This window comes from Poromitra crassiceps, assembly GCF_964638095.1.
Source record: "Poromitra crassiceps genome assembly, chromosome: 7".
In the NCBI taxonomy this organism is placed as follows: domain Eukaryota; kingdom Metazoa; phylum Chordata; class Actinopteri; order Beryciformes; family Melamphaidae; genus Poromitra; species Poromitra crassiceps.
The window spans coordinates 34,367,343-34,382,650 of NC_139628.1; the positions used below are offsets into that span (position 1 = coordinate 34,367,343).

Sequence of the window (15,308 nt, forward strand, 5' to 3'; positions counted from 1 at the left end):
TGCACTGAGTGCATCTTTGTCCTTTTATAGTGATGGAGGGATGATTATATTAATTATTTTCTTTGAAAATCCAGCAACTGGAATAAAATGCATTCCACTGTATGATCCAGCATTAAGACCAATTAGACTACCTAGCAAGAATGGTTAAAGTGAATATGCTTGGCGAAAAATTTCAATTCTTAAACCTGAATATATTGAAAATCTCTTGCTAATAATTTTGGCCATTGAAAAAATATAGACGGACGTGAGTAGAGAGGGTGAATGCTATTGCAAAGAAGATTTAACTCTAGATTGGTGTAGTAGATTTAACACAAAAATTCCAAATGTATGTTGACACTAACAAAAAATATTTTTGGAAGAGGAGCACATCATGAATGAAATTAAAGGAACACTTATTGTAAACTATTAGGTGGGTATTAGATTTTTAGACATTTGTGTGCTAAAAGGACATTATTATGAGCTATATTTTCCATACTTTGAGTAATGAATGACCTGATCTCTGATATCAGAATACAATAGACGCTAGTCTAATAGTCTATATTTTCCATCTGAAATTGTCGCACGTTTTAAAATAAATACGACCTCATGTTGTGTCACTGTGTCACTTTCATCCATAATTTTTATTTCATCAAGTTTTCAGAACAGGTTCGATTTTCTGCATTTTTCGCATCACTCAATGGGCTTTTGTGAGCTGTTTGACCCGTCTGTGTTTCCAGGTGACATAAAAAAAAACGCTGAAAAAAACTGACTCTGTGTGCAAAGACCTTGAGACTACCTAGCAAGAATGGTAAAAACAGAATTAGTCTTGGGAACAAATTGGTAATTCTGAACTTGAATATATTGAAAATGTCTTAGTTAATAGTTTTTGCCAGTGAAACAATATAGCCCCAAGTGAATAAAGGGTGAATGCTATTGCAAAGTAGATTGAAAATTGATTGAAAATTTTATATTGTCACATAGTGTACATTTCTGTTTCATATGTATTTTGACACTGACAAAAACGATTGTCCGATGTTGGAAGATGAGTACATATGAATTAAATTAAAGGAAGGCTTATTGTAGAATATTAGCTAGTTATTAGATGTTAAGACTTGTGTACAAAAATATTATAAGGATGCAGCAATCTGTATTTGCAATCCTTTGAGCAAATGGGAGACTTACCGCTGTTGTTATCTTTGTGACTCGAGTTGCAAAAGCTGTAGATGATGAATCTGCCAGGTCAGATGAAAATGTCTCATCAGATGAGAAACTGACTGAGAAAGTAGTTGTAGCAGCTGTAGTTGCAGCTGTTGTGGTTGTTAGAGCAGCTGTTGTGGTGGTTGGAGCAGCTGTTGTGGTGGTTGGAGCAGCTGTTGTGGTTGCAGCATCTGTTGTGGTTGTTGGGGCAGCTGTTGTAGTTGGTGCAGCTGTTGTGGTGGTTGTAGGAGCAGCTGTTGTGGTGGTTGGAGAAGCTCTTGTGGTTGTTGAGGCAGCTGTTGTGGTTGTTGGAGCAGCTGTTGTGGTGGTTGGAGCAGCTGTTGTGGTTGTTGGGGCAGCTGTTGTGGTGGTTGGGGCAGCTGTTGTGGTGGTTGGAGAAGCTGTTGTGGTCGTTGGAGAAGCTGTTGTTGTGGTTAGATCAGCTGTCGTGGTTGTTGGAGCAGCTGTTGTGGTTGTTGGAGCTGGTGTTGTGGTTGTTGGGGCAGCTGTTGTAGTTGTTGGGGCAGCTGTTGTGGTGGTTAGAGCAGCTGTTGTGGTGGTTGGAGAAGCTGTTGTTGTCGTTGGAGAAGCTGTTGTGGTTGGAGCAGATGTCTCGGTTGTTGGAGCAGCTGTTGTGGTTGTCGGAGCAGGTGTTGTGGTTGTTGGGGCAGCTGTTGTAGTTGTTGGGGCAGCTGTTGTGGTGGTTGGAGCAGCTGTTGTGGTGGTTGGGGCAGCTGTTGTGGTCGTTGGAGCAACTGTTGTGGTTGTTGGAGCAGCTGTTGTGGTTGTTGGGGCAGCTGTTGTGGTGGTTAGAGCAGCTGTTGTGGTTGTTGGAGCAACTGTTGTGGCTGTTGGAGCAGCTGTTGTGATTGTTGGGGCAGCTGCTTTGGCGGTTAGAGCAGCTGTTGTGGTTGTTGGAGCAGTTGTTGTGGTTGTTGGAGCAGCTGTTGTGGTTGTTGGGGCAGCTGTTGTGGTGGTTGGAGCAGCTGTTGTGGTGGTTGGAGCAGCTGTTGTGGTGGTTGGGACAGCTGATGTGGTGGTTGGGGCAGCTGTTGTGGTTGTTGGAGCAGCTGCTGTGGTTGTTGGAGCAGCTGTTGTGGTTGTTGGGGCAGCTGTTGTGGTTGTTGGAGCAGCTGTTGTGGTGGTTGGGACAGCTGTTGTGGTTGTTAGAGCAGCTGTTGTGGTTGTTGGAGCAGCTGTTGTGGTTGGAGCAGCTGTTGTGGTGGTTGGGGCAGCTGTTGTGGTTGTTGGAGCAGCTGTTGTGGTGGTTGGAGAAGCTGTTGTGGTCGTTGGAGCAGCTGTTGTGGTTGTTGAAGCAGCTGTCGTAGTTGTTGGAGCAGCTGTTGTGGTGGTTGGAGCAGCTGTTGTGGTTGCAGCAGCTGTTGTGGTTGTTGGGGCAGCTGTTGTAGTTGGTGCAGCTGTTGTGGTGGTTGGAGCAGCTGTTGTGGTTGTTGGAGCTGGTGTTGTGGTTGTTGGGGCAGCTGTTGTAGTTGTTGGGGCAGCTGTTGTGGTGGTTAGAGCAGCTGTTGTGGTGGTTGGAGAAGCTGGTGTTGTCGTTGGAGAAGCTGTTGTGGTTGGAGCAGATGTCGTGGTTGTTGGAGCAGCTGTTGTGGTTGTCGGAGCAGGTGTTGTGGTTGTTGGGGCAGCTGTTGTAGTTGTTGGGGCAGCTGTTGTGGTGGTTGGAGCAGCTTTTGTGGTGGTTGGGGCAGCTGTTGTGGTTGTTGGAGCAACTGTTGTGGTTGTTGGAGCAGCTGTTGTGGTTGTTGGGGTAGCTGTTGTGGTTGTTGGGGCAGCTGTTGTGGTGGTTAGAGCAGCTGTTGTGGTTGTTGGAGCAGTTGTTGTGGTTGTTGGAGCAGTTGTTGTGGTTGTTGGAGCAGCTGTTGTGGTTGTTGGGGCAGCTGGTGTGGTGGTTGGAGCAGCTGTTGTGGTGGTTGGAGCAGCTGTTGTGGTGGTTGGGACAGCTGATGTGGTGGTTGGGGCAGCTGTTGTGGTTGTTGGAGCAGCTGCTGTGGTTGTTGGAGCAGCTGTTGTGGTTGTTGGGGCAGCTGTTGTGGTGGTTGGAGCAGCTGTTGTGGTGGTTGGGACAGCTGTTGTGGTTGTTAGAGCAGCTGTTGTGGTTGTTGGAGCAGCTGTTGTGGTGGTTGGAGCAGCTGTTGTGGTGGTTGGGGCAGCTGTTGTGGTTGTTGGAGCAGCTGTTGTGCTTGTTGAAGCAGCTGTCGTAGTTGTTGGAGCAGCTGTAGTAGTTACAAGCGTGCCACCCACAGAAACTGTGGTAGTGTCAATGTTGAAGGCTGTAATGCTTGAAGCTGCATTGATTATAACATTTCCAATCTGGGTAGATGTAGGAACAGATGAGTCCGCGAAAGTAACTTCGATGTTATTGACGATCGATCCACTACTGCAAATGAAATTACAGACAAAAAATTGTTTCAGTCATCATGATTTTCTGATGTTTATTCTTTCATTCTTGCAAAGCTGAACATAAACAAATTACCTGAATGACACCACTTCCAAGGAGCTGAAGGAGGAGTATGCTGCTTGGTAAGTAGGCTCAAGCTGCAAGAATAAAAGCAGGTTGTAAGCATTTTTATGTTGGCTATATTTCTCATGTTTTACCTTAGTTTTAGTTTTATTTCAAGCACTATTTTAACTATTTCATTTTACATTATTCAATTATATTATTCAATTTTCTTAATTATTCCTTTATTTACTACCACAGTAAAATTCCAGGAGGGGAAGTGCACTGAGTGCATCTTTGTCCTTTTATAGTGATGGAGGGATGATTATATTAATTATTTTCTTTGAAAATCCAGCAACTGGAATAAAATGCATTCCACTGTATGATCCAGCATTAAGACCAATTAGACTACCTAGCATGAATGGTTAAAGTGAATATGCTTGGCGAAAAATTTCAATTCTTAAACCTGAATATATTGAAAATCTCTTGCTAATAATTTTGGCCATTGAAAAAATATAGACGGACGTGAGTAGAGAGGGTGAATGCTATTGCAAAGAAGATTTAACTCTAGATTGGTGTAGTAGATTTAACACAAAAATTCCAAATGTATGTTGACACTAACAAAAATTATTTTTGGAAGAGGAGCACATCATGAATGAAATTAAAGGAATACTTATTGTAAACTATTAGGTGGGTATTAGATTTTTAGACATTTGTGTGCTAAAAGGACATTATTATGAGCTATATTTTCCATACTTTGAGTAACGAATGACCTGATCTCTGATATCAGAATACGATAGACGCTACCACAGGCTTCCTTTGAAGTGGGAGACTTACCGCTGTTCTTATTTTTGTGGCTCGAGTTGTAAAAGCTGTAGATGATGTATCCAGCAGGTCATCTATAAATGTCTCAGCAGATGTGAAACTGACAGCTAAACTAGTTGTAGCAGCTGTAGTTGTTGGAGCAGCTGTTGTGGTGGTTGGTGCCACTGTGGTAGTTGGAAGAGCTGTTGTACTTGTGGGTGCAGCTGTTGTGGTGGTTGGTGGAGCCGTTGTACTTGTGGGTGCAGCTGTTGTGGTAGTTAGAAGAGCCGTTGTACTTGTGGCTGCTGTTGTGGTAGTTGGAAGAGCTGTTGTACTTGTGGGTGCAGCTGTTGTGGTTGGTGGAGGCGTTGTAGTTGTTGGGGCAGCTGTTGTGGTGGTTAGAGCAGCTGTTGTGGTCGTTGGAGCAGCTGTTGTGGTGGTTGGAGCAGCTGTTGTGGTTGTTGGAGCAGCTGTTGTGGTTGTTGGAGCAGCTGTTGTGGTTGTTGGAGCAGCTGCTGTGGTGGTTGGAGCAGCTGTTGTGGTGGTTGGGGCAGCTGTTGTGGTTGTTGGAGCAGCTGTTGTGGTGGTTGGGGCAGCTGTTGTAGTTGTTGGGGCAGCTGTTGTGGTGGTTAGAGCAGCTGTTGTGGTTGTTGGAGCAGCTGTTGTCGTTGTTGGAGCAGCTGTTGTGGTTGTTGGGGCAGCTGTTGTGGTTGTTGGATCAGCTGATGTGGTGGTTGGAGCAGCTGTTGTGGTTGTTGGAGTAGCGGTTGTGGTGGTTAGAACAGCTGTTGTAGTTGTTGGAGCAGCTGTTGTAGTTGTTGGAGCAGCTGTTGTGGTGGTTGGTGCCACTGTGGTAGTTAGAAGAGCCGTTGTACTTGTGGCTGCTGTTGTGGTAGTTGGAAGAGCTGTTGTACTTGTGGGTGCAGCTGTTGTGGTTGGTGGAGGCGTTGTAGTTGTTGGGGCAGCTGTTGTGGTGGTTAGAGCAGCTGTTGTGGTCGTTGGAGCAGCTGTTGTGGTTGTTGGAGCAGCTGTTGTGGTTGTTGGAGCAGCTGTTGTAGTTGTTGGAGCAGCTGTTGTGGTGGTTGGTGCCACTGTGGTAGTTGGAAGAGCTGTTGTACTTGTGGGTGCAGCTGTTGTGGTGGTTGGTGGAGCTGTTGTACTTGTGGGTGCAGCTGTTGTGGTGGTTGGTGGAGCCGTTGTACTTGTGGGAGCACCTGTTGTGGTAGTTGGAAGAGCTAATGTACTTGTGGGGGCAGCTGTTGTGGTAGTTGGAAGAGCTGTTGTACTTGTGGGTGCACCTGTAGTGGTAGTTGGTGGAGCCGTTGTACTTGTGGGAGCACCTGTTGTGGTAGTTGGAAGAGCTGTTGTGGTGGTTGTAGAAGCAGCTGTTGTGGTTGTTTGAGCAGCTGTTGTGGTGGTTGGAGCAGCTGTTGTGGTTGTTGAGGCAGCTGTTGTGGTGGTTGGAGCAGCTGTTGTGGTGGTTGGGGCAGCTGTTGTGGTTGTTACAGCAGCTGTTGTGGTGGTTGGAGAAGCTGTTGTGGTCGTTGGTGCAGCTGTTGTGGTTGTTGGGGCAGCCGTTGTGGTGGTTAGAGCTGCTGTTGTGGTTGTTGGAGCAGCTGTTGTGGTTGTTGGAGCAGCTGTTGTGGTGGTTGGAGCAGCTGTTGTGGTGGTTGGGGCAGCTGTTGTGGTTGTTGGAGCAGCTGTTGTGGTGGTTGGAGAAGCTGTTGTGGTCATTGGAGCAGCTGTTGTTGTGGTTGGAGCAGCTGTTGTGGTTGTTGGGGCAGCTGTCGTGGTTGTTGGAGCAGCTGTTGTGGTTGTTGGAGCAGCTGTTGTGGTTGTTGCAGCAGCTGTTGTGGTGGTTGGAGAAGCTGTTGTGGTCGTTGGAGCAGCTGTTGTGGTTGTTGGGGCAGCTGTTGTGGTGGTTAGAGCTGCTGTTGTGGTTGTTGGAGCAGCTGTTGTGGTTGTTGGAGCAGCTGTTGTGGTGGTTGGAGCAGCTGTTGTGGTGGTTGGGACAGCTGTTGTGGTTGTTGGAGCAGCTGTTGTGGTGGTTGGAGAAGCTGTTGTGGTCATTGGAGCAGCTGTTGTTGTGGTTGGAGCAGCTGTTGTGGTGGTTGGGGCAGCTGTCGTAGTTGTTGGAGCAGCTGTTGTGGTTGTTGGAGCAGGTGTTGTGGTTGTTGGGCCAGCTGTTGTGGTTGTTAGGGCCGCTGTCGTAGTTGTTGCGGCAGCTGTTGTTGTGGTTAGAGCAGCTGTTGTGGTGGTTGGCGAAGCTGTTGTGGTCATTGGAGCAGCTGTTGTGGTTGTTGGAGCAGCTGTCGTAGTTGTTGGAGCAGCTGTAGTAGTTACAAGCGTGCCACCCACAGAAACTGTGGTAGTGTCAATGCTGAAGGCTGTAATGCTTGAAGCTGCATTGATTATAACATTTCCAATCTGGGTAGATGTAGGAACAGATGAGTCCGCGAAAGTAACTTCGATGTTATTGACGATCGATCCACTACTGCAAATGAAATTACAGACAAAAAATTGTTTCAGTCATCATGATTTTCTGATGTTTATTCTTTCATTCTTGCAAAGCTGAACATAAACAAATTACCTGAATGACACCACTTCCAAGGAGCTGAAGGAGGAGTATGCTGCTTGGTAAGTAGGCTCAAGCTGCAAGAATAAAAGCAGGTTGTAAGCATTTTTATGTTGGCTATATTTCTCATGTTTTACCTTAGTTTTAGTTTTATTTCAAGCACTATTTTAACTATTTCATTTTACATTATTCAATTATATTATTCAATTTTCTTAATTATTCCTTTATTTACTACCACAGTAAAATTCCAGCAGGGGAAGTGGACTGAGTGCATCTTTGTCCTTTTATAGTGATGGAGGGATGATTATATTAATTATTTTCTTTGAAAATCCAGCAACTGGAATAAAATGCATTCCACTGTATGATCCAGCATTAAGACCAATTAGACTACCTAGCATGAATGGTTAAAGTGAATATGCTTGGCGAAACATTTCAATTCTTAAACCTGAATATATTGAAAATCTCTTGCTAATAATTTTGGCCATTGAAAAAATATAGACGGACGTGAGTAGAGAGGGTGAATGCTATTGCAAAGAAGATTTAACTCTAAGATTGGTGTAGTAGATTTAACACAAAAATTCCAAATGTATGTTGAGACGAACAAAAGTTATTTTTGGAAGAGGAGCACATCATGAATGAAATTAAAGGATCACTTATTGTAAACTATTAGGTGGGTATTAGATTTTGAGACATTTGTGTGCTAAAAGGACATTATTATGAGCTACATTCTCCATACTTTGAGTAATGAATGACCTGATGTCTGATATCAGAATACAATAGACGCTGCAGGCTTCCTTTGAAGTGGGAGACTTACCGCTGTTCTTATCTTTGTGGCTCGAGTTGTAAAAGCTGTAGATGATGTATCCAGCAGGTCATCTATAAATGTCTCAGCAGATGTGAAACTGACAGCTAAACTAGTTGTAGCAGCTGTAGTTGTTGGAGCAGCTGTTGTGGTGGTTGGTGCCACTGTGGTAGTTGGAAGAGCTGTTGTACTTGTGGGTGCAGCTGTTGTGGTAGTTAGAAGAGCCGTTGTACTTGTGGCTGCAGCTGTTGTGGTAGTTGGAAGAGCTGTTGTACTTGTAGGTGCAGCTGTTGTGGTTGGTGGAGGCGTCGTAGTTGTTGGGGCAGCTGTTGTGGTGGTTAGAGCAGCTGTTGTGGTTGTTGGAGCAGCTGTTGTGGTCATTGGAGCAGCTGTTGTGGTGGTTGGAGCAGCTGTTGTGGTTGTTGGAGCAGCTGTTGTGGTTGTTGGAGCAGCTGTTGTGGTGGTTGGGGCAGCTGTTGTAGTTGTTGGGGCAGCTGTTGTGGTGGTTAGAGCAGCTATTGCGGTTGTTGGAGCAGCTGTTGTCGTTGTTGGAGCAGCTGTTGTGGTTGTTGGGGCAGCTGTTGTGGTTGTTGGATCAGCTGATGTGGTGGTTGGAGCAGCTGTTGTGGTTGTTGGAGTAGCGGTTGTGGTGGTTAGAACAGCTGTTGTAGTTGTTGGAGCAGCTGTTGTAGTTGTTGGAGCAGCTGTTGTGGTGGTTGGTGCCACTGTGGTAGTTGGAAGAGCTGTTGTACTTGTGGATGCAGCTGTTGTGGTAGTTGGAAGAGCTGTTGTACTTGTGGGTGCACCTGTTGTGGTAGTTGGAAGCGCTGTTGTACTTGTGGGTGCAGCTGTTGTGGTAGTTGGAAGAGCTGTTGTACTTGTGGGTGCAGCTGTTGTGGTGGTTGGGGCAGCTGTTGTAGTTGTTGGGGCAGCTGTTGTGGTGGTTAGAGCAGCTATTGCGGTTGTTGGAGCAGCTGTTGTCGTTGTTGGAGCAGCTGTTGTGGTTGTTGGGGCAGCTGTTGTGGTTGTTGGATCAGCTGATGTGGTGGTTGGAGCAGCTGTTGTGGTTGTTGGAGTAGCGGTTGTGGTGGTTAGAACAGCTGTTGTAGTTGTTGGAGCAGCTGTTGTAGTTGTTGGAGCAGCTGTTGTGGTGGTTGGTGCCACTGTGGTAGTTGGAAGAGCTGTTGTACTTGTGGATGCAGCTGTTGTGGTAGTTGGAAGAGCTGTTGTACTTGTGGGTGCACCTGTTGTGGTAGTTGGAAGCGCTGTTGTACTTGTGGGTGCAGCTGTTGTGGTAGTTGGAAGAGCTGTTGTACTTGTGGGTGCAGCTGTTGTGGTGGTTGGTGGAGCTGTTGTACTTGTGGGAGCAGCTGTTGTGGTAGTTGGAAGAGCTGTCGTACTTGTGTGTGCAGCTGTTGTGGTGGTTGGAAGAGCTGTTGTGCTTGTGGGAGCAGCTGTTGTGGTCGTTGGAAGAGCTGTTGTGGTGGTTGGTGCTACTGTGGTAGTTGGAAGAGCTGTTGTACTTTTGGGTGCAGCTGTACTGGTAGTTGGAAGAGCTGTTATACTTGTGGGAGCAGCTGTTGTGGTAGTTGGAAGAGCTGTTGTACTTGTGGGTGCAGCTGTAATGGTAGTTGGAAGAGCTGTTGTACTTGTGGGTGCAGCTGTTGTGGTAGTTGGAAGAGCTGTTATACTTGTGGGAGCAGCTGTTGTGGTAGTTGGAAGAGCTGTTGTACTTGTGGGTGCAGCTGTTGTGGTGGTTGGTGGAGCCGTTGTACTTGTGGGTGCAGCTGTTGTGGTGGTTGGTGAAGCCGTTTTACTTGTGGGTGCAGCTGTTGTGGTGGTTGGTGGAGCTGTTGTACTTGTGGGTGCAGCTGTTGTGGTAGTTGGAAGAGCTGTTGTACTTGTGGGAGCAGCTGTTGTGGTAGTTGGAAGAACTGTTGTACTTGTGGGTGCAGCTGTTGTGGTGGTTGTTGGAGCCATCGTACTTGTGGGAGCAGCTGTTGTGGTAGTTGGAAGAGCCGTAGTACTTGTGGGAGCAGCTGTTGTGGTAGTTGGAAGAGCTGTTGTACTTGTGGGAGCAGCTGTTGTGGTAGGTGGAAGAGCTGTTGTACTTGTGGGTGCAGCTGTTGTGGTGGTTGGAAGAGCTGTTGTACTTGTGGGAGCAGCTGTTGTGGTAGTTGGAAGAGCTGTTGTGGTGGTTGGTGCCACTGTGGTAGTTGGAAGAGCTGTTGTACTTGTGGGTGCAGCTGTTGTGGTAGTTGGAAGAGCTGTTGTACTTGTGGGTGCAGCTGTTGTGGTAGTTGGAAGAGCTGGTGTACTTGTGGGTGCAGCTGTTGTGGTGGTTGGTGGAGCTGTTGTACTTGTGGGTGCAGCTGTTTTGGTGGTTGGTGGAGCCGTTGTACTTGTCGGTGCAGCTGTTGTGGTGGTTGGTTTAGCTGTTGTACTTGTGGGAGCACCTGTTGTGGTAGTTGGAAGAGCTGTTGCACTTGTGGGTGCAGCTGTTGTGGTGGTTGGTGGAGCTGCTGTACTTGTGGGTGCAGCTGTTGTGGTGGTTGGTCGAGCTGTTGTACTTGTGAGGCAAGCTATTGTGGTGGTTGGTGCCACTGTGGTAGTTGTTGGAGCAACTGTAGTAGTTACAAGTGTGCCCCCCACAGAAACAGTGGTGGTGTCAATGTTGAAGGCCGAAATGCTTGAAGCTGCATTGATCAAAACATTTCCAATCTGGGTAGATGAAGGAACAGATGAGTCCGCGAAAGTAACTTCGATGTTATTGACGATCGATCCACTACTGCAAATGGAAATACAGAAAAATAATTGTTTCAGTAATCATGACTTTCTGACGTTTATTCTTTCATTCTAGCAAAGCTGAACATAAACAAATTACCTGAATGACACCACTGTCAAGGAGCTGAAGGAGGAGTATTCTGCTTGGTAAATAGGCTCAAGCTGCAAGAATAAAAGCAGATTTTAAGCATTTTTATGTTGGCTATATTTCTCATGTTTTACCTGTTTTATTTTATTTCAAGCACTATTTTAACTATTTCATTTGACCTTATTCAATTATATTATTCAATTTTCTTAATTATTCCTTTATCTACTACCACAGTAAAATTCCAGGAGGGCAAGTGCACTGAGTGCATCTTTGTCATTTTATTGTGATGGAGGGATGAATATATTTATTTTTTTGTTTGAAAATCCAGCAACTGGAATACAATGCATTCCACTGTATGATCCAGCATTAAGACCAAGTATAAGACTACCTAGCAAGAATGGTTAAAGTGAATATGCTTGGGGGGGAAATGCAATTCTGAAACCTGAATATATTGAAAATTTCTTGCTAATAATTTTGGCTATTGAAAAAATATAGACGAACGTGAGTAGAGAGGGTGAATGCTATTGCAAACAAGATTGAAGTCTATTTAGATTGGTGTAGTAGATTTAACACCAAATTTCCAAATGTACTGTATGTTGACACTAACAAAAATGATTTTTGGAAGAGGAGCACATCATGAATTAAATTAAAGGAACACTTATTGTAAACTATTATGTAGGTATTAGATGTTAAGACATTTGTGTCCTAAAAGGACATTATTATGATCTATGTTTTCCATACTTTGAGTAATGAATGACCTGATCTCTGATATCAGAATACGATAGACGCTACCACAGGCTTCCTTTGAAGTGGGAGACTTACCGCTGTTCTTATTTTTGTGGCTCGAGTTGTAAAAGCTGTAGATGATGTATCCAGCAGGTCATCTATAAATGTCTCAGCAGATGTGAAACTGACAGCTAAACTAGTTGTAGCAGCTGTGGTTGTTGGAGCAGCTGTTGTGGTGGTTGCTTCCACTGTGGTAGTTGGAAGAGCTGTTGTACTTGTGGGTGCAGCTGTTGTGGTGGTTGGTTGAGCCGTTGTACTTGTGGGTGCAGCTGTTGTGGTAGTTGGAAGAGCTGTTGTACTTGTGGGAGCAGCTGTTGTGGTAGTTGGAAGAGCTGTTGTACTTGTGGGTACAGCTGTTGTGGTGGTTGATGGAGCCGTTGTACTTGTGGGTGCAGCTGCTGTGGTGGTTGATGGAGCCGTTGTACTTGTGGGTGCAGCTGCTGTAGTAGTTGGAAGAGCTGTTGTACTTGTGGGAGCAGCTGTTGTGGTAGTTGGAAGAACTGTTGTACTTCTGGGTGCAGCTGTTGTGGTGGTTGGTGGAGCCGTTGTACTTGTGGGAGCAGCTGTTGTGGTTGTCGGAAGAGCCATTGCACTTGTGGGAGCAGCTGTTGTGGTAGTTGGAAGAGCTGTTGTACTTGTGGGTGCAGATGTTGTGGCGGTTGGTGGGGCCGTTGTACTTGTGGGAGCAGCTGTTGTGGTAGTTGGAAGAGCTGTTGTACTTGTGGGAGCAGCTGTTGTGGTAGTTGGAAGAGCTGTTGTACTTGTGGGTGCAGCTGCTGTGGTCATTGGAAGAGCTGTTGTACTTGTGGGAGCAGCTGTTGTGGTAGTTGGAAGAACTGTTGTACTTCTGGGTGCAGCTGTTGTGGTGGTTGGTGGAGCCGTTGTACTTGTGGGAGCAGCTGTTGTGGTTGTCGGAAGAGCCATTGTACTTGTGGGAGCAGCTGTTGTGGTAGTTGGAAGAGCTGTTGTACTTGTGGGTGCAGATGTTGTGGTGGTTGGTGGGGCCATTGTACTTGTGGGAGCAGCTGTTGTGGTAGTTGGAAGAGCTGGTGTACTTGTGGGAGCAGCTGTTGTGGTAGTTGGAAGAGCTGTTGTACTTGTGGGTGCAGCTGCTGTGGTAGTTGGAAGAACTGTTGTACTTGTGGGAGCAGCTGTTGTGGTAGTTGGAAGAACTGTTGTACTTCTGGGTGCAGCTGTTGTGGTGGTTGGTGGAGCCATTGTACTTGTGGGAGCAGCTGTTGTGGTTGTCGGAAGAGCTGTTGTACTTGTGGGAGCAGCTGTTGTGGTAGTTGGAAGAGCTGTTGTACTTGTGGGTGCAGCTGCTGTGGTAGTTGGAAGAGATGTTGTACTTGTGGGAGCAGCTGTTGTGGTAGTTGGAAGAGCTGTTGTACTTGTGGGAGCAGCCGTTGTGGTAGTTGGGAGAGCTGTTGTACTTGTGGGTGCAGCTGCTGTGGTAGTTGGAAGAGATGTTGTACTTGTGGGAGCAGCTGTTGTGGTAGTTGGAAGAGCTGTTGTACTTGTGGGAGCAGCTGTTGTGGTAGTTGGGAGAGCTGTTGTACTTGTGGGTGCAGCTGCTGTGGTAGTTGGAAGAGCTGTTGTACTTGTGGGAGCAGCTGTTGTGGTAGTTGGAAGAGCTGTTGTACTTGTGGGTGCAGATGTTGTGGTGGTTGGTGGGGCCATTGTACTTGTGGGAGCAGCTGTTGTGGTAGTTGGAAGAGCTGTTGTACTTGTGGGAGCAGCTGTTGTGGTAGTTGGAAGAGCTGTTGTACTTGTGGGTGCAGCTGCTGTGGTAGTTGGAAGAGCTATTGTACTTGTGGGAGCAGCTGTTGTGGTAGTTGGAAGAACTGTTGTACTTCTGGGTGCAGCTGTTGTGGTGGTTGGTGAAGCCATTGTACTTGTGGGAGCAGATGTTGTGGTTGTCGGAAGAGCCATTGTACTTGTGGGAGCAGCTGTTGTGGTAGTTGGAAGAGCTGTTGTACTTGTGGGTGCAGATGTTGTGGTGGTTGGTGGGGCCATTGTACTTGTGGGAGCAGCTGTTGTGGTAGTTGGAAGAGCTGTTGTACTTGTGGGTGCAGCTGTTATGGTGCTTGGTGAAGCTGTTGTACTTGTGGGAGCCGCTGTTGTGGTGGTTGGAGCAGCTGTTGTGGTTGGTGGGGCAGTTGTTGTCGTTGTTGGAGCAGCTGTTGTGGTGCTTGGAGCAGCTGTTGTAGTTCCAGCACCTGTCGTGGCAAACTCTATGGAAGATAATTAATTTTGAAAAATAGTGTGAAGAATCTTGATGACTGTTCCTCAGAAATTGTATCATTCATTACTGTCCACTGCCATCATTTTTGAGAAATGATTTTGTAATTTCTTTATTGTTATGTGGCTACTGTGTTTTTATGTGTGATGCATTTTGCGGCAAACCAACTTGTCCTCAGGAATTAGAATGTAGACTAAACTAAGCAAGTTACTAAATTAGTTTGTAGTGATAAGCATTTTCATTTCAAGGGATACGCCACTTTTTGGGGAGTTTAGCTCATCTGCCATATCCCCCCCACATAATCAAGGTACACCATGCCTTTACCGTCACTGTCCGAGCAATATACAGTGAGCTACAGTCGTGAAGTTAGTAAGTATCGCCTTAGAATGGAGGCCAATGGTACACCCATTCAAAATGACCAAAAACACAGATCTAATAGCGCCAAAATACATTTTGTGCTTCGGGTACTCACCAAGAGATTAAATATTAATCCAAATGTGGAGAAATTATATATTTTTTAAGGAGAATACATAGCCGGAATTACTTTCTAAACATGAATTACTTTCTAAACATGGCCGCCAGACATGCGCGACATACAGCGCATGCGCTGTGTACAGGGGAAGCGCTCTTTACAGGCAAACAAGGAAGTATCTCCTTTTGGTTATTTTGAACGGGTGTACCATTGGCCTCCATTCTACAGCGATACTAACTTCACGATGTAGCTCACTGTATATTGCTGGGACAGTGACGGCAGAGGCATGGTGTACCTTGGTTATGTGGGGGGGATATGGCAAATGAGTTAAACTTCCGAAAAAGTGGCGTATCCCTTTAATGCAAGATGTGCCATTGAAATGGAGTGGTGACCTGTATAGCCTAACCCTACTGAACAATGTCACAGATGTATTTTTGTATCTGTTCCTTACGCTATATGTCCGTTTCACATAACTATAGTTTTATCCACAAAGGCTTCAGGGAACCCTCGCTAGGGGTTGTCATATCTCCCATAGAGACCAGATTGCTTATGGCACACACCCTGAGAGGAGAAGACAACAGGTTCCTCACTGGGCTCCCAGGACCCAGGAGGCGCATGGATTTGCTTTCTCGCACACCCCAGTCTGTAAGCCTGGTGTAGATAGGGGCCCCTATCGTTGCATCGGCGCAGTTTCTAGGCCGAGCGGCAGGCGCAGATCAAAGCAGTGGGCGTGGAAAGGCGCACTTGATATCGTCGTGCTGGCGCTAGATGCAGCCCAAAGCATTACAACCACGCCTTTTAGGCGTAAAATTATGCATCGTCATGCTCATTGGATAAGTGCAATAAACGAATCGCACGCTTGCCTTTTTAGCTCCAATTCCAGTGATCCCGCAAAACCAGACGAAAGCCAAACGCTCTGCCCCCCCCCCCCCCCCCCCCTCCCTTCATCCAGCCTGTCTGTCTGCATTATAGGCTATTATTCCATATTATTATGCTTCTCAAACCAATCTAACTGCAGTTTCAATACTGCAAGCATGTAAATACGCTACACTATAGCAAGATCAAAGTGAAAATAATGTTCTATGCATCAGCTAGAAAAATATAGCCTATTAGATTGGTGA

General features: G+C 46.1%; 1 protein-coding gene across 1 annotated transcript in view; it reads right to left on the bottom strand.

Annotated features, from left to right (window-relative positions):
- Nucleotides 1-14,475, bottom strand: part of LOC310779570 (uncharacterized protein) — a gene marked incomplete at its 5' end in the record, with an annotated part of 25,050 nt that extends 10,575 nt beyond the window's left edge. The window contains 2 exons of the mRNA XM_083640096.1: nt 13,327-13,422; nt 14,426-14,475. Coding sequence (XP_083496222.1) covers nt 13,327-13,422; nt 14,426-14,475 — 146 coding nt within the window. The remainder of the gene's footprint in view (nt 1-13,326; nt 13,423-14,425) is intronic.
- Between the last annotated feature and the right edge of the window lie 833 nt (nt 14,476-15,308).